The sequence below is a fragment of the Rhipicephalus microplus genome, chromosome 6 (genome assembly GCF_043290135.1).
Source record: "Rhipicephalus microplus isolate Deutch F79 chromosome 6, USDA_Rmic, whole genome shotgun sequence".
Lineage (NCBI taxonomy): Eukaryota > Metazoa > Arthropoda > Arachnida > Ixodida > Ixodidae > Rhipicephalus > Rhipicephalus microplus.
Window position 1 is genome coordinate 106,707,298 of NC_134705.1, and position 23,745 is coordinate 106,731,042.

A 23,745-nucleotide genomic window follows, 5' to 3' on the forward strand; every position below is an offset into this window, starting at 1 on the left:
AATGGTGTGCTCGCTCGTGATAATCACGGTCAACTAATAAAGCCAAGAAACTCAGACCTAATACGTGCGAATAGAATAACGGCCTATTGTACCGTTTTTGACAGAAATTCAAAGCGTTTAAGGCTCGCAGGTGCTACGGGTGACATAAAAACGAAAGGAAGTAGTTAATAAATTACATCTCTAACTGCATAACTAAAACTCAAAATCAAACTCGCACGTATACCATAAAACTACCATGAAAAAGCTTAGTCTACACTGATTCGCATGTCAGCAGTTATACTGCAAATACACAAGGTTCATACCGAGGCTTTTATTCAGCCTTTTCTGTTAACTCAATCTACTTATAAAACAAACAGAAAAACAAAACCTACACTGCACTGCAAAATGTAAGGTTTAAACAGAGGCTTTTACTTTCAGCCTACTTCTTTGTTGAAATCAGCGCAAAACCATCTACTCGTGTGCCTGGGTTTGCTAAATATAAGCAGACAGACAAATATCTCAATGTCTGTTGTTAGGATGAGGAGGAAAAAAACTCACAAAATCGACACACTCCTTGCTCATCGGCAGACGGCACAACAATAGACAGCAAAGCAATATAAAAACTGGATACAAAACATTTTCTCAATATCCTTCGTTACACTGTGCATAACTTACTGCGAAACCCTCTTAGACGGGCTCTGGAGGGACGCGTATACATTAGTTGTCGATGGGCCAGAGCGCGAAGGAGGGACAAAAAGCCAGCCTGTCCGGAGTACTCAGTGGCGGTGACCTTTATTCTGAGGCCCCAAACGCCGACAAAGAGGCATCCGGACACTTAAGCTTCCTCGTTCTGGGCCTCCCAGAACAGCGGTCACCCTTTCCCAAGCGTGGGGGAGTACCGTTGTCGTTACAGTCGCGCACGCAACACCTCATTTTGCCACACCATTTAGCCTTCACCAAAGATTATGAAACCAGGCAACCACTTTGGCGTCTTAGTTCTTTCGTCCCCCTGACACTCTTCATGCGAAATCTCGTTTTCTGCCGGAACTTGAAGTTTTGACTTCCAGCGCACCTTCTCGGGATTTCCGGCATCTGCTTGGGGCCACTTTGACCTTTCGTGTTTCCTGTACGCTTTCACTGACGCCTTTTTCTTTAGGGACGGCAGGAAACGCTCACCGACACGGCAATAATACCGGGAATCAGCCAGCTCAAACCTCCCGGCGGCTCAACTGGTTCATTCTCGGCGTTTTTTTCTAGCTGTCTGCACTTTTGAAAGAATGCTACAATTGACACATGTTAAACCAGCCGACTCGCTATCAGATGTGTCCCTTTGAAAGCCTTCACCTTGCGCTAATCTAAGCACTTCAAGCGCTCGCGTTATGTTAAGTGCATCTCCCTTTCGTGAAAAGCTAAGCGCATCATTACCTAGACTTCTACAGTCTACTTTATAAGCGCTTTCTGCTTTCGGAATCTCATGAGCAGACTCACAGGCCATCGAACACGTCAGAGCTGTCACCGATTCGTCACCAAAACAAAGGCCTTTCAAAAGCATATCCGCGTCATTTTGAGAGGGATTAGGCTCTGACAGATTTTGGGGCACCACAGTTGCCGTGACGAGCAGTCTGAACGGTCCCTTTTTCTCAACGTGGGCTAACGGCAAACACGCACTTTCATTTCAACTATTTGCCGCGTGCACGTGTGTTCCCCTGTGGTAATCTCAATTTCCCAGGAGTACAGATTTACGCAATCAAACGTTGCCGCGTCACTTCAACTGATTCCCGATTGTGGTGTTTCAATTCTTCCAGATTATTGTCGTGGCTGTCCACAAGAAAAGAGAACAATCCTAGGCCTACGGCAGCCGATCGCATTGTGGCCTGGCTCTTTGCAACAATGGCATACGACCGGCTTTCTAGCCTTAAAGATCTTTTTTGCTATTTAGCTTTCCAGGGGCTCGCTGTTTGATAAGTTTAGGCAGGACTACGTTGAATTTTCTTATCGGAGGGTGCTCTCCCATTAACGGGGCTGCTTTCGGCCTGATAAATTTCTAAAGTCAATCGTCTTTGCTCATTTATCCTGTCTTTCTCAGCCCGTCTTCGCGTTTTCCTCATTTTTTGGTTTTTCCACTTCTCAACAATCCTCAATTTCGTCATCCTCGGCACCGCACTCCTGAATTTCCCCAACCAGCTGCGACTCTTTCTCATTTCTCTCCACCCTAATTCCCAGCTCTTCGCACAGTAGTACGACGTCTGCTCTCTCTAGCTCCTTTACAATTTCCATGGTCTTCATGACTGAGGATTGGTTTACTCGCCGCGACGTTAGGTATCAAACAAGCAAAGCTTACACGCACGGTAAAAACACTGCAAGTTTAGATAATGAAGCTTACAAATTTTTGAATAGCTGTTAAGCATGGTAGCGGTACAACGAAGAGAAACACACAGAAAATACACACAGTTTCAGAAAACTTCAGAAGCTAAAACCTGACAAAACTCAAAGAAACTCAAGCACTCACCGTATCGTTGAGACGCAAGTCAAGCATCGGTCATCCCGTCACTTCCAACCAGTTGATGTGTTCTGGTTGTCAGCCGCATCCCACCACTGCGACCAGTTGATGTACCCGGCGTTCTGCCAAGAAGACCGGAGCCATCCAGAGTCTCGGGAAGATGTTGAGTAGAGGAAGCGCCGCTAAAAGTAACTTTTATTTACATTATTTACAGGTAGCGTGTTGCAACATGATGGGGTTCGCGTCATGGAAGCCCTCGAGCTTCTGTGAGCTTCTCGGCGCTTGTGAGAGCTTGTCCAGAGTGCCTCGGCGCTCGCATTTTATTTCCTGGGCTTTCCAGGATTCCCTGCAAGAAAAAAAGAAACAATGGAGGCGAGGACAGTCCAATGAAGTTTGTCATTTTCACCTCCACCCCCGAATAGGGAAGGTGAAACAACACCTCCTTCTCAACCGACGACAGGGGGAAGAGGCACGCCCAGTTCAGCCTATGGCGAGGGAGAAAAAAACTGCAGACCGCACGCGACCCAACACAGCACGAAGACGTTGAGTTTTACGTGAATGTTAATTTCGCAGTCATTGCAGTGATGGCTATGCGGTGTCAAACAGACCACAAATTGTGGAAACAACGACATCAAGGCAACACTGTGAATGCGGGAAATTCACCCGCAGACGGTTGTCAGACGCTGGGCCCTTTGCCCGGCGCAACTTGACGACAAAGCAAGCCGCCTCGACGGCCAACAACTCTTCCTAATCGGTGAGTCGGTCAGGCGTGTCCAAATGGTTTTACGAGGGGCGCCGACAATCTGGAATAACTACAAGAACGATTTCTCTATTGTCGCCGCTCTTGGTGCATCTTTTAGAGAGCTGACTCGGACGAAATTAGGGTAGGCTCAGCCACAATGTCTTATGCGGCAAAGCGGCGTCAAGCCAGGCAGGTCGATCATAACAGTGGATTGATATGATATAATCTCAGCACTTCTTGTACTTTCATTTCTGGGACACACATTTTTCGCAGCTCCATGTCCTGCATTCCTTCCCATAGCTTCATCAAGTTGATTCTTTTTTCTGCAATTTCTTGCACATAAAGACGTGATAGAGCATCGGCCTCCTGATGTTTCGGACCTGGTCTATGTGCTATGTCCAACCTGAATTGCTGATTCTCGCTCACCCATCAAGCTATTCTGTTCTTTGGCTGTGCAATGTCAATAGACATGTGACTGCCTGGTTGTCTGTGAATATACTGAAATGTTTACCTTCCAGGTAACGTCTGATGTACTTGAGTGCCATTAGCACAGCGAGCGCTTTTTTTTCTCTTGTGTAATTTTCCTGCATATTTCTGAACATACGGGAATAATAGCCGATTACCTTCAGCTTTCCACTGGGTTCTTCAATGTCATCGATTTGCTATAGGATGGCGCCAGCTACATCGTGATATGCATCCGTGTATAGCTCAAATGGCAAAGTAGAACCAGGCAGATTGAATACCGGAGAAGAGGAAATGGCACTAGCCAGTTCTTGATAACTACTGTTTTCCCACTTTTAGGGCCAGATGAAGGGAACTTTTTTCTGAGTGAGATTAGTCAATTATTTTGTTTTCCTTGCATAGTGTTTAATAAACGCAGGGGAACGGCCTGCGAGCCCTAAAAGCACTCTCTAAGAGTGAATGTCACATAGTTTCGTGAGCTTCTTGTTGTGCTCGATGCTCTCTTCTTTAGTACTCTTGGTTCGTCCGTCAAAATTTGTTTTCAAAAACATCACTTTCCTGCAGAAGAGCTCACTCTTTCTAAGTTCACCTTTAGTATGGCGAAGCGAAGTGCTTCTAAGACCTTTTCTAGGCGCTCTCTGTTTTCCTCAGAAGTTTTTAGGTATACAATGAAGTCATCCACACACATATTACAAAATTTCTCGATGAAGTTTTTGAGTACATCACTCATTACCTTTCGGAACCATGATCAACAATTTTTTCCGCTTAAGGGCAGTTCATTGTTTTCGTAGATGTCAAAAGGGGGGACGAATGCCATTTTTTTATTATCTATTGGCACTTGCCAGTATCCTTTAAACAGGTATACGCGGCAAAATCACGCACCTTCTTCTCTTTCATCATTGATTTCACCAATTCTTGGCATTCAGTAAAGAAAAAGGTCGCTTTGTTTACTAGTCGGTAATCTGTGCATAGGCGAAATGACCTGTTTTCCATCTGGACAATGGTAATGGGTGAAGCAAATGAAGAAGCGGAAGGCCTGGTGGTTCCCGCCTTCATGATTCCTTTGAGTTCCTGCTTTAACCACACTTTCTTATCATGACTGAGGCCATACGGTCTTTTCTTTAAAATAGTGTGGTCTCTTAATATAAAACGTACCTGAATGGCTGTTGTGGCGCTTGTGTACGCTCCGAAACACAAAAGCTCAAGAAACATTAGTGGCACATTCTTTTTGGTGGCCGTCCTACGGTCAGTCTTGTGGCCTATATGAGCTTTGCACACCCTCTTGCGATTGTGACCATCTTGTTAAAAACCATGTTCATCTTCATTAGTGTCTTGTCAGGTCTTGATAAGACGAAGTTGAAATTTACTTTGGGCACTACATGTGCTTCAGCCTTGAATTTCTCGCATTCGTACTCTAGACAAACTTGCACCAATCTACAATATTTGCGACAAGAACCATTACAGCCGCACACACGAATGTTTTCCATGCACAATGTCGCTATCATTTACAAGGTTCTCGTTTATTAAACTGACCGAAGCACCAGTTTCTATAAAACTGATAGATTGTGACCAATCACTAGCATCTTGACCCACAGAATGCCCGTCATCATAAAAAAGAGTGTTTCCTCGACAGGTCCACTTTTATTGTGTATGTCCTGACATCGTGCACTCCATTGCATGCTGGTGTGAAGGCTAGATTCAGTGTTTTAATCCACGGAGCATAAACACGGATGTGTGTTCTTGGCGCAGTTATCAACTCTGCTGTCTTTAGCCTTTTCATCAGGCGCATTGTATGCGAGGGTTGTGAGGCATTTCAATCCTTAGGGTAGCTCGTTTAAGAAAGAGAGTAACGTATCTGACATCTGCCTTTGATAATAGTTTCTCATTTCATGTATGACACGGGTGGTGCCAGAGGAGTCCGCCAATGTTCGGTGAGCTGCACAAAGTATGCACCAATTTTAAAACGTTCTCTCTGACATTTGCGCATCTCTGTCTGTAAACTATGGCATCATTCCAAAGAACTACAGGAATTCACTTAAAGGCTCTTGCGAAGCTTTTACTCGATGCTGCCCAAGAATTGGTTGCATATGAGGTTATTTTTAAGTCAAACTGATTCTACACGTTCCCACAGAAAAAGGTCTTAGTTTATGTACGTGATCTTCATCGCTTGTCTATTAGTTTCTGTCCCAGGCAAACTCGTAGAAATCAATGCAGACGTTAGCGGCCAAATTGCCGTCAAACATGTCAGGTTTAACAAAAGCGTTTTTCTTTACATTTGCAGCCAACGATTGGAGTTCTAAAAGCGGTTGTTGCTGTCCCATTATACCTTGTTCATCTCAAGTAACGCGGTAAAGGCATCTGTTCTGTTATAATAACTTAGATTAGTTGGTGTTAGTAATTCACGTGCCATTGGAGCTTTTGCCAAATGAAGCAAAAAATCATGAAGAGTCATGCTCACGAACACGCTATCTTGAGCGATGAGGCCATCAACAGTAGCTCCAAGAATGTGAGCAATTTTCTCCAAAAGGCTCCGCGTTGTAGCGTCTTCCTGCACTTCCACGTATCTCTAGCCCTCTGCTTGAAAGCCCACAGTGAGAGGTCACTCCTTACATCGAGTAAACTTGAACTTGACCTTCAGTTGCAGGCTCCTTACCTCGACTGCGACAATGTAAAAGTTTAATTCAGACAATAACACTACATCGGTGATGATGATGATGATTATGACGATGATGACGATGATGATACCTCCACTATAGCTCTTGCCCACTGAAAGGGATTCGCCGATAATGGAGGATACAAATTTTAAGGTTTTTTTAGGTGATACGTAATCTTAGCAAAGGAAAATATTGCAAACGTAAAAGACAGAAAGAATAATTCATTGCCCACCTGTTCCTCTTTCTTGTCTTCATCCCACTTCTGCTCTCGCAGACACTAGCGATGCGGATCGTTATAAGCTTTATTTTGGGTGACCATCACACAGCTGTTAAGGCGAAGCGCTATAATTGGGAGACGCAATCAAGCAGAAATAACGTTCATGAACAACTAAAGTGGCTAATCACAATCATAAAGACGCGGTCAATATCCACAGTATTACCACAATCGTGTTGTTTGCTACCAAAGGTTCAGCAGCGGCTGTGCATTCATTCCGTTTTCTATTCACGTCCTCTATCATCATCGCATTGAAAGTAGCTGAGCTCAAAACAGGAAGAAGCAGTAGTTTCGTGCTTACGGGGTTCCTTTCAAACTGCGTAGCATATATGTTATCTGTGAGTGTGCCTTTGGCGAGCTTGGATTATTCTGCAGCAGATGTGGTACTCAGTAGTTTCATTTACACGCAAGGCGGAGGTTCCCACTGTGCCTTCAGAACTGAGTAAAATCAATGATCGAGTCCTTAGTGATATCAGGATCGTCCACAGCGGATGGCACACTTAGTAGACTCCTTCCTAACTTGGGCTCTATGTGCGCTAAACGCCAGAAAATAAACATAGTGGAAATGTTGAGAAAGGAAGAGCTTCAGCCACGACCACAGTGTAAGCCTTTTTCTGGATTTTTTTTCTCTTTCTTCCATTTTCGTGTATATAGATACGTATACATATACTATGTGACGGCGACGCGTACGCCGACGTTGATGTCCACGCTGGCGGCAAAATTCAGCCGAGAGTGTCCATATATTTGATATCGCAAAAAAATGCTGGAGCAGGTTTGAACTTAAGACAGAGGGAGTCACGAACTACAGTCGCACACTGAGTGCAATCACAAATGACGAGAATTGGGAATTTTATACTGTTCTGATGAAGCCGTAGTGCAAAATTTAAGTATTTATCAAGAAAACGAAAATACAGTTTAATACCTTAAGCACTTGTAGATATTGTTTTTTTTATATATTTGATAATTCGGCTTCGAGTTACTTCGTAAAAAGTTTCTGAATCCGTGAAAACCAAATTGTCAACCTTTCACAGTGCCTTAACCGTACAAGTGTCGGGTAACACCTATGTTTGTGCTTCAAACTATGCGATTTCATTTTTTAAATTATTATCTAGTTATGACGTTTTCACTAAAGGGAAAATATAAGGTTCTGGTTGAATATAAAAGTTGTTATATACACACTATTCCGAAGTTGAATTCCATTTACGAAGAAGCTTGTTTAATGTTAGGATCAATAATGAAAATTTGTTATTTCAATAAGACATATCGGCGCTGCCGATGAGCTTGGCCGTCACCGCTTCCATAATACTCAAGGTCAGCATAAGGTCTCAACTGATAACTTCCCCCCACACAACGCATGTTCTCCGAGCACGTAATTACGCGACAGTGCTTAAAACGAACGGGACTGAAGCAGAGGTAAAAAAAGCCATCCCTGTCCCTCACACAGAGTGCCCAAGCCACAACATCACTTCTCGTGCAAGCGCTGCCATCGATTGTGGCTCAAGTAGAAAAGGAATGCGCCGCTCCCTATGAATGATAATGAAAAAAAGCCCGGGGTGGAGGGACAGATGTGTCGCTTCAGTAGCCCCTGTAATTTTTGGTATATTCTTCCACATGATTGATTGATTGATTGATGATTGATATGTGGGGTTTAACGTCCCAAAACCACCATATGATTATGAGAGACGCCGTAGTGGAGGACTTCGGAAGTTTCGACCACCTGGGGTTCTTTAACGTGCACCGAAATCTGAGCACACAGGCCTACAACATTTCCGCATCCATCGGAAATGCAGCCGCCGCAGCCGGGATTCGAACCCGCTACCTGCGGGTCAGCAGCCGAGTACCTTAGCCACTAGACCACCACGGCGGGGCTTCCACATTATCCGATGTCACCGCTTCGCGTTCAGTTTATTGGCTGTTCAAGAGTTGCCTCTCTACCAAGAGAGGCGGTATTTGCTTACAATACGGAACTAAACTAACGGTGGTCGCTCTTATCCTTCGCATTATGTAGTTCAGCCATATCTGATGAAAAGGCGATCTTGAAGTTCGAGCCACCAAGTCAGTGGACTTCTATGGCCCCCAGATGAAAGCAGCGCACTCCTTATGCTCGCTTGCGCTCTCCTCATGGGCCTGCCCCGCAAGAACTTACCCAAGAAAAAAAGAATGGCAGCCGGTTTTCCATGTCTCCCAGGCAGTGCACTCATTCTGATTACCACGCAGTTTTTTTTCCTTTCCACTGTTCTGCATATTTCAAAATTTCTTTCGTGTGCTCTATCTCTGCTCCCATTGTGGGACATGGGAAGCACAACGACGGCTTGAAATACATTTTTAAAGTGGCCTTGCAGAACTTTTTCAGCATTGTCAGAAAACGCTGCCGATCGGTAGTAGAGGTTCCCGGCAACACGCGAGCTAAATAAAGAACACAGCACGCGGCCCGGAGTTCTCAATAAATTATAAAAGTCAGCTAAAAATTGCTTTTTCTTCTCTCGACAAATCACTTTAGATGCCCAAAAGTCACATGTCAACGACTCATCTATCAGCCATTAACTGATGTGAACATGGCATCATCGCTCGTTACAGAGATTGCCACGTGAGGCCGCTACTTGTCCACGCGTGCGCACGCGATCAGAATGAAGAAGCGGCACATTCGAAGAAAAAAAGTGCTGAAGGTCGCGAGGCTTGCGTGACCTTTCTCTGCGGCCCTGCCATACCTCCTTGCTTAGCTTCTAGCGCTTTCGTCAGGACGAGAGAAGAAAGAATTCAATTGCAGCAAGCGACAATTCTTAGTAACTGCACTGGCACTGGACGGATTTTTAAATTTTTTGCGGTGTTGAATTCCTGAGGCAACAAGCTCTTCAAGTGAGTTCATTCCATGATTACTTGAAAAAGTGTTTCAGGGCCCTTTGAACGTCTCACACCGTCCTCTTCTTGTACTCGGTGGCGGTTGGCGGCCACTGGAATGAGAATTCCTAACACTCAAGGGTTTGAATGTCCTTGTGTAACTGATGAAGAGGATGAGAGCACAATCATAGCTTCATGCCGGTTGGTAGATTATTGACTGGTACCGGAACAGAATTTTCGCGCCGTTCAGGACCTAACGGCGGTGCCGAACGATATGCTTCACCTTGTGTAAGAACGCTTGCACACGGCCGACAAAACCAGTGAAGTTAGTCACACTGACGTAGTGCTCCACTCTAGTTGTTTCACGAAAAGCATTGAAACTGGCACTACGGGTACGTAGCAGTGATACCTTCCTTCCCTGTACTTAAGTGCCAGTTTAAGCGCACCTTGAGTACCGGACTGGTTTATGAAACGCGTTAAGTGCTGAACGGTTACCAACATATGTAATATGTTAAGGATAAGTTTTCTTTCTGAATGCGGGTCTTAAAATACGTTCCCTCACATAATCTGAGCAACAGTTCTGACTATTTATATGCAATGTCTCCAAATACGCTGGTGAGAAGGGTCTCGACTTTAGTCACAGATAAAACAGATCTATCTTTCTCGGTGAAAATTTGAAAGAAGCAGAGGTACGTATTTTCAAACAGGGCCTTAAGCGCCTTTGGAATAACACAATATGCTCAAGTTGAAATGATAATTTGCTATAAATTCAGGCGCGTAAGCACGCAATGTGCTTGCGCATTATCTTTGCTCAACAATTATAACGCCACATCAATTTTAGTGGTCTGCGGGACAAACACTGGGCGTGAAAAACCCAATTATTGTTGTATGTTGTAACTGTTTGGTACTGGTTCATCTGTTTAGTCATAAATTGATGCAAACGTGTGATTATTTTGCTTCACTGCATTTTTAGTACTACGGTTTACCTTTTACAGTCTTCATCTGCCTCAGCACTTCAAGCGACTGTTGCTGGTCCAAGTCGCGTAAGTGTTCTTTCATAATGCAGTGTATTTTTGAATTATAAAGTATTAATTGTGCTGCATCATGTCAATTGGTTTATTATACTCGTTTTTTTAAATTATTTGTAATTAGCTCATGCAATAATGCTCGGTTACCATACTTTAGAAACCATGGAGTACTCTACCGTGAAAATAAACAGCGGAAAAAACACATACACGTAAATCAAACCCAAAATACAAGCACTGACTCACTGCGAGCTATTTTCCGGTGTGTTTGTTTTTCTTCGCAATGCATTTTCAGACGACTTTTTCAAGTATTAATAACCTACTTGCCCAGTCACCTACGCAGAAAACTGCATGTTCACCGAATAATACTTGTGCGAAAACGCAATATCTTGTTTCGTGGCTGTGTTACAGTTTTCGGTAGAGCAGCTACTTTCTAAACGATCTGCGGCATTTGGTAAAGGGCGATAACTTACTTCACAAGAAGTATAAAATGCAAGGTACAGAATGAAATATCATGGGTAGTCATACAGATAGCGACTCATAAACAAAGGATATACTTATTCTTCAAAAACACGTTGCAAAATTACCGAGGGACGTTTTCATGCAATGCCACTGGTGATCGCTGAGAAACCCAGCATGCTTTCCGGAAAAAGGGAGAGGAAGAACACAAACTCAATATGTGTCTTGAATTCTTGGCAGTGTGGGCCACTGAGCTTCGTAATACACTGTATTTTGGAATATAACTGAAAAGAGGAACTAACCTTTGACAAGGCAACTGGAATAGATGCCAAAGGCAAAAAGATAACTGGCCCACAAGATCTGCAAAATATGGTAGCGTAATTTTGCATGGTCACCTGAGGCAAAGGTATGTGTCATTTAAAACATCGATAATCAGCCAAAAACAACAAGACTAAGCAAACAGGTGGGACGTGAAGCTGCGTCATGTATTGTTCATTTACTCTTGCCTTCGCTATTTTTGCCGTGGTATTTTGCGTATGTAAGGTGATTATTCATATTTTATGGTTATGAACTTCCGTGTGTTAATTTTTTCATAATTTTACTAAAACAATTTCAGCCTACAAGGTACCGAACACCTAGACCAGTAAGTTCACATTCATCTCATGTTTCTTTTTTCAATTGATGCTATAAAATTTATGATGTTTGAGAAAGCTTCGTCCACAAAAACCTGATGGCACATCTCACCGATTGGTGCTCCGGAATGTTTGAGAACTTGGTGATTGTTTCAGGCAATGCTGTTAAGATTACGTGCATGATAAGACTGACGCAATAGAGCTTACGCAAGAAGCAGCGATATACTTGAAGGTGAAGGAGTTTATAAAAGCTGAGATATCTTAAAGAAAATGAAGCACGGATCGAGGTCTTGGCTAGGCATCATTATTATACGTTGAGTGTGGCTTGTTGTTTCAATTTTAGTTTTTCTGGGTCATTGTACGGCAAATTGGGAGATTTCATGTTTACTGGCTTGAGTTTCGCGCCCCTTGTCTTCATAGTCACTTGGCAGCAATGCTATCGGTGAAAACCAAGGAAAAGACTAGAAGATTGTAGTGAAAGTGACAGCATATTGCGGCTATCTTGACAATTGCGTATTCATACACTTGCACAACAGCCAAGTGATTGGAACGATAAAAATTAAGTTGTTCCAATGCCGAAAAACCTGGTTAAAGTCGACGTTGAGGAGTTTACTAGCGAAATAACATAATCGAAGGCTGCAAATTATGAGCTACTTTCTACTGACATATTTGCTTATCTGACACCCTTAAGTTATACCAGGAGGTGACTCCTAGCCGTAAGGAGAAATCCATTTCAGAGCTGTTGTAGAGAGTACGCTTGATATACAGAATGTGAAAAAAACAATATTTTGTGCTGGAAGAGTTCAATGAATCATCAATAACTCACTGTAGTTCAATTAACAAGGCCAGTTCAATTCTTCCTCGTATTCAGATACAGCATCAAAAAAGGGGCCATAATGCCTTACAGGTGTGGCGCCGATAACAACCTTCTCATGAGAAATAGTGATGTAATAAATGCTTTTCTACTTCGCGAGAATTGCAATTTATTGTGTTGTGAGTACTTGGCAAGCGTACTCGTAATACTCGCCAAGGGAGCTCATGAGGCCCCCTTGAATCCTTTCCTGAGAACTAAACGAAATTTCTCTCACTCACGTTGACGTAAAAGTATAACGTGCAAAAGATAAAAATTAAGAAGAGCGGCACATTACGAACTAGACGTCATTAACTGGTGCGTCGTTTAGGTCTTCCAAACTAACTACAAAAAGCTCGGCGATACTTATTTACCTTAATCAGCCAGCACATTGACAAAATGCTCATAATGTTTCGCAAATGTGTACCTTGTACGTCTCTTCTCCCCATATTGAAGAATACTGGTGCACTGCGGGGTCGCAAAGATGACAAAAATTATGGTACCTTAAATTGTACTTGTATGAAGAGTTACCAGAAAGTTTACAATGTGCTTAAGAGGCGCTGTTCATCGTGATTATATTGTGACAATGGTGCGCTTTCCGCGCAGGCGTGGTGCTGCCGAGTCAAGATTTAAAATTTTTGTACGCGATTCATTCATGTCACAGCAACGGTGAACGTTATTCATTCGCGACATGACAAGGTTCGAACCTCGGCTTGAGGTAGCATATTGGGCTGCGAAGGATAGGACTCTGGCTTGAATCCTGTTTCATACGAAATGTTTCTAGAGGCAAAGCTCGTGTGAAATCACAAGGCCGAGCTGTGCTCTGCAGCCGCTTGTTTTTGCTCACACCGCTTGTGGCTTTGCTTTGCATTCGCCTGGTGGTTTCACGCACGCTGGTGACCATGTGCAACACCGTAAACCACCTGATACGGCGTGCACTCATCCTTAAGATATGGTGGGCTATCTTTTTGATTATCTATAGTTGCCAACTTTTCGTATGTACCAATCTCTGCCACTCTGAGCACCTGAGTTGGAGCCGCTGTCTTGTCATTGGCTTCGAAGGTACAGTAGGTCGTAAAATATTCTGAAGTCGTGGAAGATGTCTTTAGAATTAAAGGTTGTTTTTTGGTGTCAGGTTTTCGGTTTGCCTTTTTTGTCATAAGAACACTGACGCTGTTTTGTATGCTGCTTTTATATTCCTCAGCTTGTCCTGAGGCCGAATCATGCAGCTTCTGTGTGACAAGATTGCTATTCGGTACTTAATGGCTAAAGGGTAGTGAGGCAGACGAAGAGATTAATTTTCTTTCTGCTTGTGTTCTCAAGCACTGTTTTATTGATTCTATGTGAGCTCCAAGCTTTTGCTCTGCGCTCAACCTTGGTAGAATAATCTGGCGCTCATAAACGTCGTATTCTTGGATCTGCTATTCTGTATGATCAATCTCAATGGCGGTTTCAATCTTTACGTATTCCTTTGAGATGATCGTGCTGTTCTGTAAATATTGCCCCACTCACATATTGCGGGCGTTTCAATTGCCAAGTACATTCGATGTCGGCGATGGCCTGAGTGAGGGCCCTGCGCACTTGACTCCAGCTTTCGAACAGAGCCTCCATGATCATTCCAAAGGTCGGTAACACGAAAAATCACTGGCCGCAGCTTGACGAGGCAAAGTGGGAGTCAACACGCCCAACGTCAACGAAGATCCAAACATCGTCTATATATAATGCCCCACAATCTTAGCCACTGGTATGGTTAGTTTAGCTTCGCACATCAGCTTTACTCACGGTGGCTTTATAAACGCCCTTGAGGCTACGCATATGGTCAATATCAGGGAAGTTTGCTCCGTCTCACTTTCTAAGGCTCTTTCTCCCAGGTTACACGGCTCGAAAATATTGAAGAACAGACTAACCATCGTCCCCCACGGCGAAGCCCATCGGTGAATTCTTTATTATATCACTGACCTCTGATGAAGATGATGAAGATGATGATGATGATGAAGTTGATGAAGATGAACATTTTGCTTTGCTGGCACTTGCCCACAAAGTAGGATCGGCCAAGAATCGGGCGGTAGGATCCTCAAGTTATTTGGTTATACATTTAAAATCATTATATAAAATTTCAGTACAAAGCAAAATCAAATCGTGAAATTATATGAAAATGCTAAACGAGCTAGTGGTCAGGCATTGAGATGGTGTCAAAGCCGAAAGTATTGTTAACAATTGGCAAACAAGGTAATTTTATTTACCATTATGTACGTACACACAGCAGAACAAACTTCCCTGTGACAATAACCTAATCTAATCCCTTAAGATGATGCAGTTACTGCCACATTTATTTTTTTACCTAGCCTCTCAAATTGATTAGACCAGGTATTTTTTGTTTAATAAGAACATCGGTTACAGAATGAAAAATGATTTAATGTTTTTGATGTTTTGCGAAGGAGACATTAAGGAAATGCTGTTAGTCAAGCTTCATGTCAGTAATAATTCCGATGCGGTATTCTGCCCCGTAATCGTGTGATTGTAATTTCTGACTGCTGAGATACGCACTACTGTTTGTTCCCGCAAAATCTTAGATGTACGAAGTCTCTCACTTTACACAGTGGTAATTTGTCTATTTCCTTGTGCAAACAAGCATTTCTATAACTCAGTGCTGGTATATAAGTGAAATCAGGTGAAATGGGTAATAGTGGCCCGCTTAAAGATGCTTTGACTAACAAGTCTGCCATCTCATTCAAATTAATTCCGCAGTAGCCAAGTACTCATAGAAAATAAAATTTTCTCAGGTTTTCTTGTATCAAACTACTAATCATACTCACAATTGATAAATTTTTTGCTGCAGATAGTGCAGTATATACTGAAAAAGGATCAGTAAGTATGCCTGCTTCTGATTCCCTTGCAAGAAGTTTACGAAGTGCTATAATTACTTATAAATGTTCAGCAATGAAAATCGAAGTATAAACTGGTAATCGAGCTGAAAAGAACAGTCGGGATAAGTTCATGAGATGCCTAGTTCAGCCTTTCTGTTTAATATGAATGCATCCATCACAATAAAGTTGTTTACGAACAAATGAGCCAAGTAATCTCTTTGGAAATGATGTGTCCATATCTGTGAAGTCTTCTGAATCATCTGTTTTGGTATTTAACTCAGCGTGAACTATATTTTTGAAAGAGCCTGCCTTTCGACAGACAGATCTATCATCAACTGTCAGACTTTCCTCCTCAGTACTCTTTGAAATTAACAAATTCTGCGAATCCTGATTATGCACAGAAACTGTACCAATGATTGGACTCAGTTGTTGAGTTACATGTTATCCAAGGCTTCAAAAAGAGTAGACACCAACCGCTCTATTGCCTTTTCAATAATCTTTTAATGGCTGCCATTATTGACTTTGCGTGTGATGCATCCATTCTAGTTGTATGCCGGTACGTTAGCTTGAGTAACTTTCAATCTCTCATGCATTTATGCGATCGCCTCCCTTCTGAAGCAACGCCTGCAATCTATGATATCTAGAACACTCTGATCTCTCTCTTTTGTGGCACATTCAATCAAGTCTGCAGGGCGCGCTCCATTACACAAACAGCACTTCCGTTCTCCCAAATTTCAAGCACTGTAATGGATTCGGCAAAAGTGGCTCTACTTTGTAGATTGGTGCCCATGCCTTAATTTCTGTCGGTGTGGTTTTTTCTACAAACTTTACTATAAACAGTTCGGTAAAAATTTCTTGTTTTCAGTCATTCGGCTATATCGATAGACTGGAACTGCCCCAGCTACCACAAATAAGACCAGAAAATCTGGAGGTGCCAGTCCCGTATCAACATTGTGAATTATGCCCTTCGTACTAGCTAAAGGAGCTGGAATAAATAGGTTCACTGGCTGTGCAGCAAATTCGAAACACTTTAGAAGCCCTTGGACGCAATTCTTTTCTGCAGAGCAGCACAGGCTACCCCCTCAGCCAAACGGGCAGACCTCAGTGATCTTCTGGAAATTCAACGAGGCTTCGCGGAGCTCCACTTGAATCGCATTCGAATTTTTATTGAAATTGAACCCCCATTTATTGGAACCAGAGCCACGGGGACGTAGCTGTCTCCACTGCGCAACAAGGAATCAAGTGGCAAGGTCAAGGAATCCTTGACCGGCTTAGAAGCTGGCCAAGAGGAGTGCCCTTTACCAGTTGTTGAGAAAGACATCAGCATAGTCTGACTTGCCTGATCTTCTAAGAACCAAAAAAACGTACCAGTTAAAAGAAAGTAACAAGAAAAACGAGAAGCCAAAAAGTAAACAAACTCTTAGCTAACAGTGATCCTGCCGCTCGGCTTCTGCACAATATTCAACAGCGCGCTTTGCGTTTTCTGCTAATCGGGCAGTGGCGTTCAATATCATTACATTCCTACCTGTTACTTCTTATTCGTATTCTGCTTGAAAAAGAAAGCAAGTGTTTATATTTTCAAGTACTTCATTCATAGCAAGGGTCTCGTTCTGAGAGGCTTGGTATATTTATTATTCTACGAAAGGTTATTTGTCAACTGCCATTTCGAGCACAATCAGGTGTTACAAGACGTCAACAAGCAGGGTGTTCTACACTCGCCATAATGGCTACTGATGACTAGTGGCACTCTTGGACGTTCTTTTTTAACATTAGAACTGGTAGAGAAGCATAGACAGGGATGTTAACCAGACCGGGAACTATGGTTAGCTACCCTACATGCGGGAATGAAAAGAGAGACATTGATAACGGTCTTTTTTAGCAGTAAAACTGGTAGAGAAGCAAAGGCAGGAAAGTTAACCGGACCAAGAACGACGGTTAGCTAGCCTACATGTCGGAATTAAACGAGGCACATAGAAAGAGGAAGGAAAAAAGTAGAAAACGAGAGAAAGATACCACATAACACAGCACACACACAAACATGCAGTCAGCTACAAATTTATCACACTCGCATTGTACCAGACATGACTGTCATAGCTACTTGTCCAAATCAATTTTCTGAGAAACTTCAGAAGCTCCTTGAATGACCGCCACCGTAGATCAATAGCAGAACTTCGGACACATTATTCGAATTGAAGGTCGTAGGTTCTTTGCCCACTGGGAGCAATCTAGTTTTTTGTCCACTTTTCTTTTACAGCGAAAGCTGTGATGAGACCACAACTCGGGTCACGCGCGACGACATAGTTGTCCCCTATCATCGCTGCCGCTGGTTTCTTTAACCATTATCACACGAAGTAACAGAAAGTACCAAAGTACCGAAGACCCAGCAGGGCTTGAACGCGGGTCTGCTGCGTGCCAGCTCAGTGTTATACCAATGAGCGACGTCGGTGTTTGCGGCTTGTTCGCAAACTTGCCCTAGGTAGACTTGATTTGGGAAAAGTATCGCGGTAATATGGGTAATAAAGTGTTTTAGTACAGCGGAACACATAAAGATCGGGTCGTTAAAGGACCCAACCCATTACAAAAGTTTGTTCCTGATCACTTATTAACTGTGGTGCATACCCACTTCAGGTATAGCTATTCATCGTAATCAGCCACTGCGCAAATACCATGCTTCTCAAAAGAATAACGAAGGATAGCATAGCGAATGCCGGATACTTACCCAGATATAGGTAATATTATTACTGTAGTGGGTACGAAGAAAGCGAGCTTGCAGCAGTGACCCAATGAGTGTTTAGAAATTGCACTGAAGGTTGCTCTTCTAGCTTTTGCTACGACTGTGGTGCGCCTTCTGCGCAGGTCTGGCGTTTATTTTAGGAACGAATCTCCTTAAGTCGTGGGTTTGTCCATTCCTTGTATGTAAGTAGTATTACAATACGAACGGTGCAAAATACCCACTCAAGAGCCGGTATGTGCCACAAGGGATGTGATAAGGGAGGTGGCGGTACTTGGAGTGTTCCCTAGTTGAACGCACGGACGGATGGACAGAGAGACAAGTGGACGGACAGAAGGGTGCATCAATGCGCGGAAGCACGGACAGATGGACGCACGAACAGACAGACAGGCAGACAGATCGATGGACAGACTTACGGACGAACGGACGCATGGATGAACGCACGGATTGTCTCGCGGATGGACGGAAACAAGAACGAACGGAAAGACGGAAGCACGGATGGGCTGACGGATGCTTCGCCCCACTCATGATTTACTCCGTAGATATGCTGTGATTTTTTCACGTTTACACCGCAATTACTTTGATTGCCACTCGTTATAATATTCTTGACATCATCGTTGGCTATTTCTGAAGAATATAAAACACAGTGAGAGCCATATAATGTAATAAGCGTGTCGGAAGAAGAGCTGAGGGCAACATAGATTTATATCAGCGTGGAGGGGAACGCAGGAGGAGGCAAAAATAACCTTAGCTTAGCCTGCGTAGTATATCACATAAATGTGTCATCAAATGAAGTGAGAATTATCCGAAGGCACACGAGGTGCGATAAAGTGAATTGTGTACCCTTGTATAGTATTGCTAAATGGAAGGGGTATTATGAGGGAAGGAGCCGGAGAGAAATAATTGATTGATTGATATGTGAGGTTTAACGTCCCGAAACCACCATATGATTATGAGAGACGCCGTAGTGGAGGGCTCCGGAAATTTCGACCACCTGGGGTTCTTTAACGTGCGCCCAAATCTGAGCACACGGGCCTACAACATTTCCGCCTCCATCGGAAATGCAGCTGCCGCAGCCGGAATTCGAACCCGCGACCTGCGGGGAGAAATGATTGGCAGGGATGTCAACAAGTCTACAACGACCACTATGCTCTTACTCTACACTGGGGCCAAGAATGAGGGAGTTTGGAAGAAGGAGAGAGAAATAGGAGAGCATGCGTGCTCCAAGTCGCACTTCACAGTCATCATTACACTATTAGTCCTCTCTGCCAGTCAAATTCGCTTACCTTCCATGAAGCTTAGGACTGCTTTTGTCGCTTTCAATCGTGATGACCTCTCTGAATGGCATTCTAGAATGGCGTCCACTGTTATCGGTCTGTGATTTAAGGGAGCTAAAGGGGCTGGAAGTGATTTTATTTGCATATAGTAGCGATGACAGTCACAGAGAATGGGTTGTAGCGTCTCCTCGCTACAACAGTTGCCGCAGACAGGATTGTCAGCCATTTCGAAACGAAACGAAAATAAGGCATTACAAGTGCGTAGTATCGAAAAAGGGTGGTACTGGTACTCTTCCACGAGGTGGGTAAATAAATGATGGTGAGGAGGACAGACATGAGGGGTTTACGAGAAAAATCAAGAGAGCGAGGGTAACTATAGTACAGTAAACACGGGGTATTAGAGAGTAAGTGAGGGTGAGAGTTAATATAGGAGGAAGGCAAAGTGCACCTCTGCAATGTTGATGAACCTTTCTTATCCTGCCATGGGTGTCGGACATGCGGCGTATTTTAAAAGGAAAAGGGCTGCGACTCATAAACGCCACCCTAACCAAACGTTGGGCGAATCACTACTGATCACTTTTTACAGCTTTTAGGTTTAGTGGAACTGTATTAGACTCAAGTCAGAAAGCTGGTCGTACGCAAAATTGTTTCCTGCCATTGCACATCACGCGTCGTTGCATATTAGCTACGCTGAACTACGGTGGCAATCAACGCAGCTACCACGCCATGTTTGCCAGCCCCTGGATTTGAGTACGAGCGAGAAAAGGTCCGCGTTTAAACCGTGGATGCCTCACCCAAATGTGCACGTACATTTCGCGCTTGCAATTTTATACTCTTGAACTGTAATTGACAGGCTGCGCTTCTTTAACTTGTCCACGCCAGAAAACACCTAGAGTAACAAAAGGCCAGATTATTCTTCTGAGATCAACCGATTTTGTTTGTGTGTGTATTTTGAATGAGAAGTGCACTAAGAAAAAGCGACAATATTAAGAATGGAAATTGACGACACAGAAAACTATATACTGTGTAAATATCTATGGGTGCAGAAAACGTACAGACATTGTGGAACGCATTCTCGACTACTCCAATAAATTATAATTTACGTTACGATAGGTTCATGCAGCTAAAAACAGCCATTGTGGATCTTTGTGAATTTTAGGGCTACGTGGCTGTGGAATTTAACTGGTTGTACCAATGCAATTGTACTTTTTACAGCAAATGTTGCTTCACAGTTACCACTCTTCATGAAAAAAACAGGTTTTTCAATAAACGTTTTTTCTACCCTGTACTTGTATATACTTTTCAATCCTGATTGTTGTTCTGTCATCTATGCAGCAGTCGCTCCAATCAATATTGAGGATGATGAGGCCTCGTCCAGGTGAGGTAAGTACTTATTTAAAGCGCTCGAATTACCGAGAATTAGTTTTTGCAATTGAGAGAGCAGACGCCTCAACCACGCTTGCGATTGCAGCCCGCGGCTTGCACATATTCGTTCCATATGTTGTTATATTGTCTTGATAAGTACGTTTGTAAGCGTTCTCGTGGACTTAAGGTGCACAACAGCTGTGCACGTTGTGCTGCCACCGTGTCGCAGACCGACACTTTTTACCGTCTCTCTACACTACAAACGGCGCTGTATCGAAGAAGGAAGGAAAACCAATCTCCGAGTCTTCATATTTGAACGAGCAATACAGTGAGTTTGTATTAGACTCTCAGCAACACGCTTCGTCACTGCGTCCTTCAGGCATGCCGACAATTGGTGAAACCTTGTCCTGAACATAGAGAATAACGATGATGTCGCCAGCATAACAGTGGCTCTAGTAGACCCGAAGCTTTCTTCGTTTTCGGCGAGTGACCTTGCACTTTGGTTCATTGAGGTAGAAGCTCAAATCGCCGCAACACCACCGGCACCACTAAGTACCACCAAGCGGTGGCAAATATTCCGTCTGCACAGGAAGCGAAGTGTGCGAAAATCTGCTTACCTCGCTAGCAAGAGATGCGTACGAGTGCTAAAAGAAGCACTGATTGGCCTGCTACGCGAGGCTGAAGTGGGCGACCGCTGACCAAGCCAACTGTTTTGCCAGATGCAGCCACTAGCAGGCAGTACAAGCCTCGACAGAGCTAGTCCCCTAGAGAATGCCCGCGACCATTCGGGCATTCTCTGGGACTGGTATCACGGCCTGCGTATAAGTTTTGTGGCTAGGAACTGTGCGGATAGGTATCACGGTCGTCGGAGTGTTGGACGCAATTTGCGGAAATTGCTGACCAACTCATGGCCGTCACCTCGCCAGCACTTGGCACAGTGCTCGCAGAGCCAAGCCTTCTCCCGCCTGCTGTGGTTTCGGGCTGAAATTTCTCACCTCGCTGACATCATCGCGGTCCTGGAGTCAAGTCGAAGCAAATAACACGGTGGTGTGCTGCGCAACAACAGCGACAGCTGTGCTGATACAACCGTAGGTTCAGTGACACTGCAAGGTAGTGTGTGCCAGTGTGCGAGAAATAGGGTAACGCATCGAACCAGCACTGAAGGCGACACGTGCTATCGGCTCAGAGAAACGTTGCCCGTATCTCCACTTTCTGTCTGATTGCGAGAAAGAAGTCTTGTGGTCACCCCTTAAACAGCAGTTTTATCGAGTAGGCTTCCTCACCATGTGATGAGCACCAAGTTCCTGGCTTTGGTAGCGGAAGAACTATTTAGGACCTTTTAGGAGGCATGTTATGCACGTGAGTACTGTGCGGCCAGTAAACCAAAGAGTGTAGGGGTGCTCCCGTATCTATATAATATTTCACACAGTGTAATTTGAACGTGATTTTTTTTTCTGGCCCAGAAAATGCTCAAATAACACAAAAACTTGGTTGCGCAACCAAATATTTGACGAAATTTGTAGCATGTGCTGGGGTCATTGTTTACTTGATCACGTTATCTTGCGACAAGAAGTGTGTTGGACAAACGGCCAGGTGCTTGAACGGGCGTTTACAGGAGCATTACAATTATGTAAACACATCAGCTCAAGCCTATGGGGGTATTCACTGTAGAGAATGTGGCTGTAAACTGGAATTTGAAAAGTGCACAATTGTCGCAAAGCATCGTGAGTAGCTAACACGCGAAGTACCTGAGGGAAATTAAACGACACTGCGGAGTGACCTCCATGTTAGCATGTCATCTGTTGCACTCACTAAAGAAGAAATCGTGTAGCTGCGTGAGGCGAAATGTGGTGGGAAAATGTGATGAGTTGTGCTGTTTCACTCAGTCAACGAGGTATTGAGTGAGTGCTGTAAAGAAATAGTTTGCGCGTTTGTGCGATGTGCAGCTTGCTATTACGTGTATATGCTTCCAGAATTTTCCCAGTAACAATCAGTTGAAGTCAGCGCCCCGATTGTCGCCTTCCTACTACCTGATTTCCTGCGCTGTGTACACATACTGATACACTTAAACTGTGAAGGTACACAAATTTGGTGCGTAGAGAAGCTACCAATGCATCACAAGAGTTTTGTTTTCTTTTTTTTTGGATGCCCACAGGCTGTAGACATGAAACGAAACAAGCACTTGGACGTAGACTAAGTTTACCGTACAACAGCTACGCAATTTGTGCATATTCGTGCTTCATTGCAACTACATACTTTTTAGTACTAATGTCTAGCTATAAGAACGGTTGTGTCCCCACCACACAGTAAAAATTTTTGCACCCAAAAGGGTGTAAAAAGGGTGCTTTTACGAGAAAGCACCCTTTGCAACACCTTTTAACACCTATAAATGGTCGATTGAAAAAAAAGCACCCCTTTGTTTGGGTGCTTGCCTCAATAGCACCCTAAAATAGGCTCTCAGGGTGCTTTTGTGCCTCAGAAGGGTGTAGGTGCCGATTCATCAGATGGAATATGCAGCATAAGAAGAAAACATAATTATAATATTTGGGATTTTACGTCTCAAAAACCTCAATATGATTATGAGGGTCGTCGTAGTGGAAGGCTGCAGAGATTTTCACCATTTGGTGTTCTTTAATGAGCGCTCATATCGCACAGTGCAAAGGCTTCTACCTTTTCGCCTCCGCCTTAATTAGACTGCCACGGCCGGCATCGAACACGCGACCTTCGGATTGGCGGCTGAGCAGCGCAGCTACTGCACGAATACGTGGACCTTGCGTTAAATGACGGCCTAATTGACTTAGAATGTGTGAAGGTGCTCTCCGAATACAGCAGAATGTCAGCAGAAGCAAATCGCGTTTCATATATAATGGCAATTAACTGCAATCCATGTTACGAAAGCTTTCCTTAGCGTTGGTTATAAGCTGCATGTTTGCTATGGATTATATACACACAAATAATGTTCGCCCGAGTATGGGTGTGTGCGCGTGTAAGCGCGATTGTGTGTACACCCGTGCATATGTGCGTGCGCGTGTATGTGCGAGTCCCTGCTTGTGTTAAGCGTGCCTGTGCACATGTGTGCGCCCATGCATG

At 43.8% G+C, this 23,745-nt stretch overlaps 1 protein-coding gene across 2 annotated transcripts in view; it reads left to right on the top strand.

The window, feature by feature from the left end:
• LOC142765411 (uncharacterized) overlaps nucleotides 1-23,745 on the top strand; it is a 162,849-nt gene that overhangs the window by 104,236 nt on the left and 34,868 nt on the right. For both annotated transcript variants that reach the window (XM_075866388.1, XM_075866389.1), the window contains 3 exons: nucleotides 10,445-10,492; nucleotides 11,550-11,576; nucleotides 20,626-20,673. In XM_075866388.1, the coding sequence (XP_075722503.1) occupies nucleotides 10,445-10,492; nucleotides 11,550-11,576; nucleotides 20,626-20,673 (123 nt within the window). The remainder of the gene's footprint in view (nucleotides 1-10,444; nucleotides 10,493-11,549; nucleotides 11,577-20,625; nucleotides 20,674-23,745) is intronic.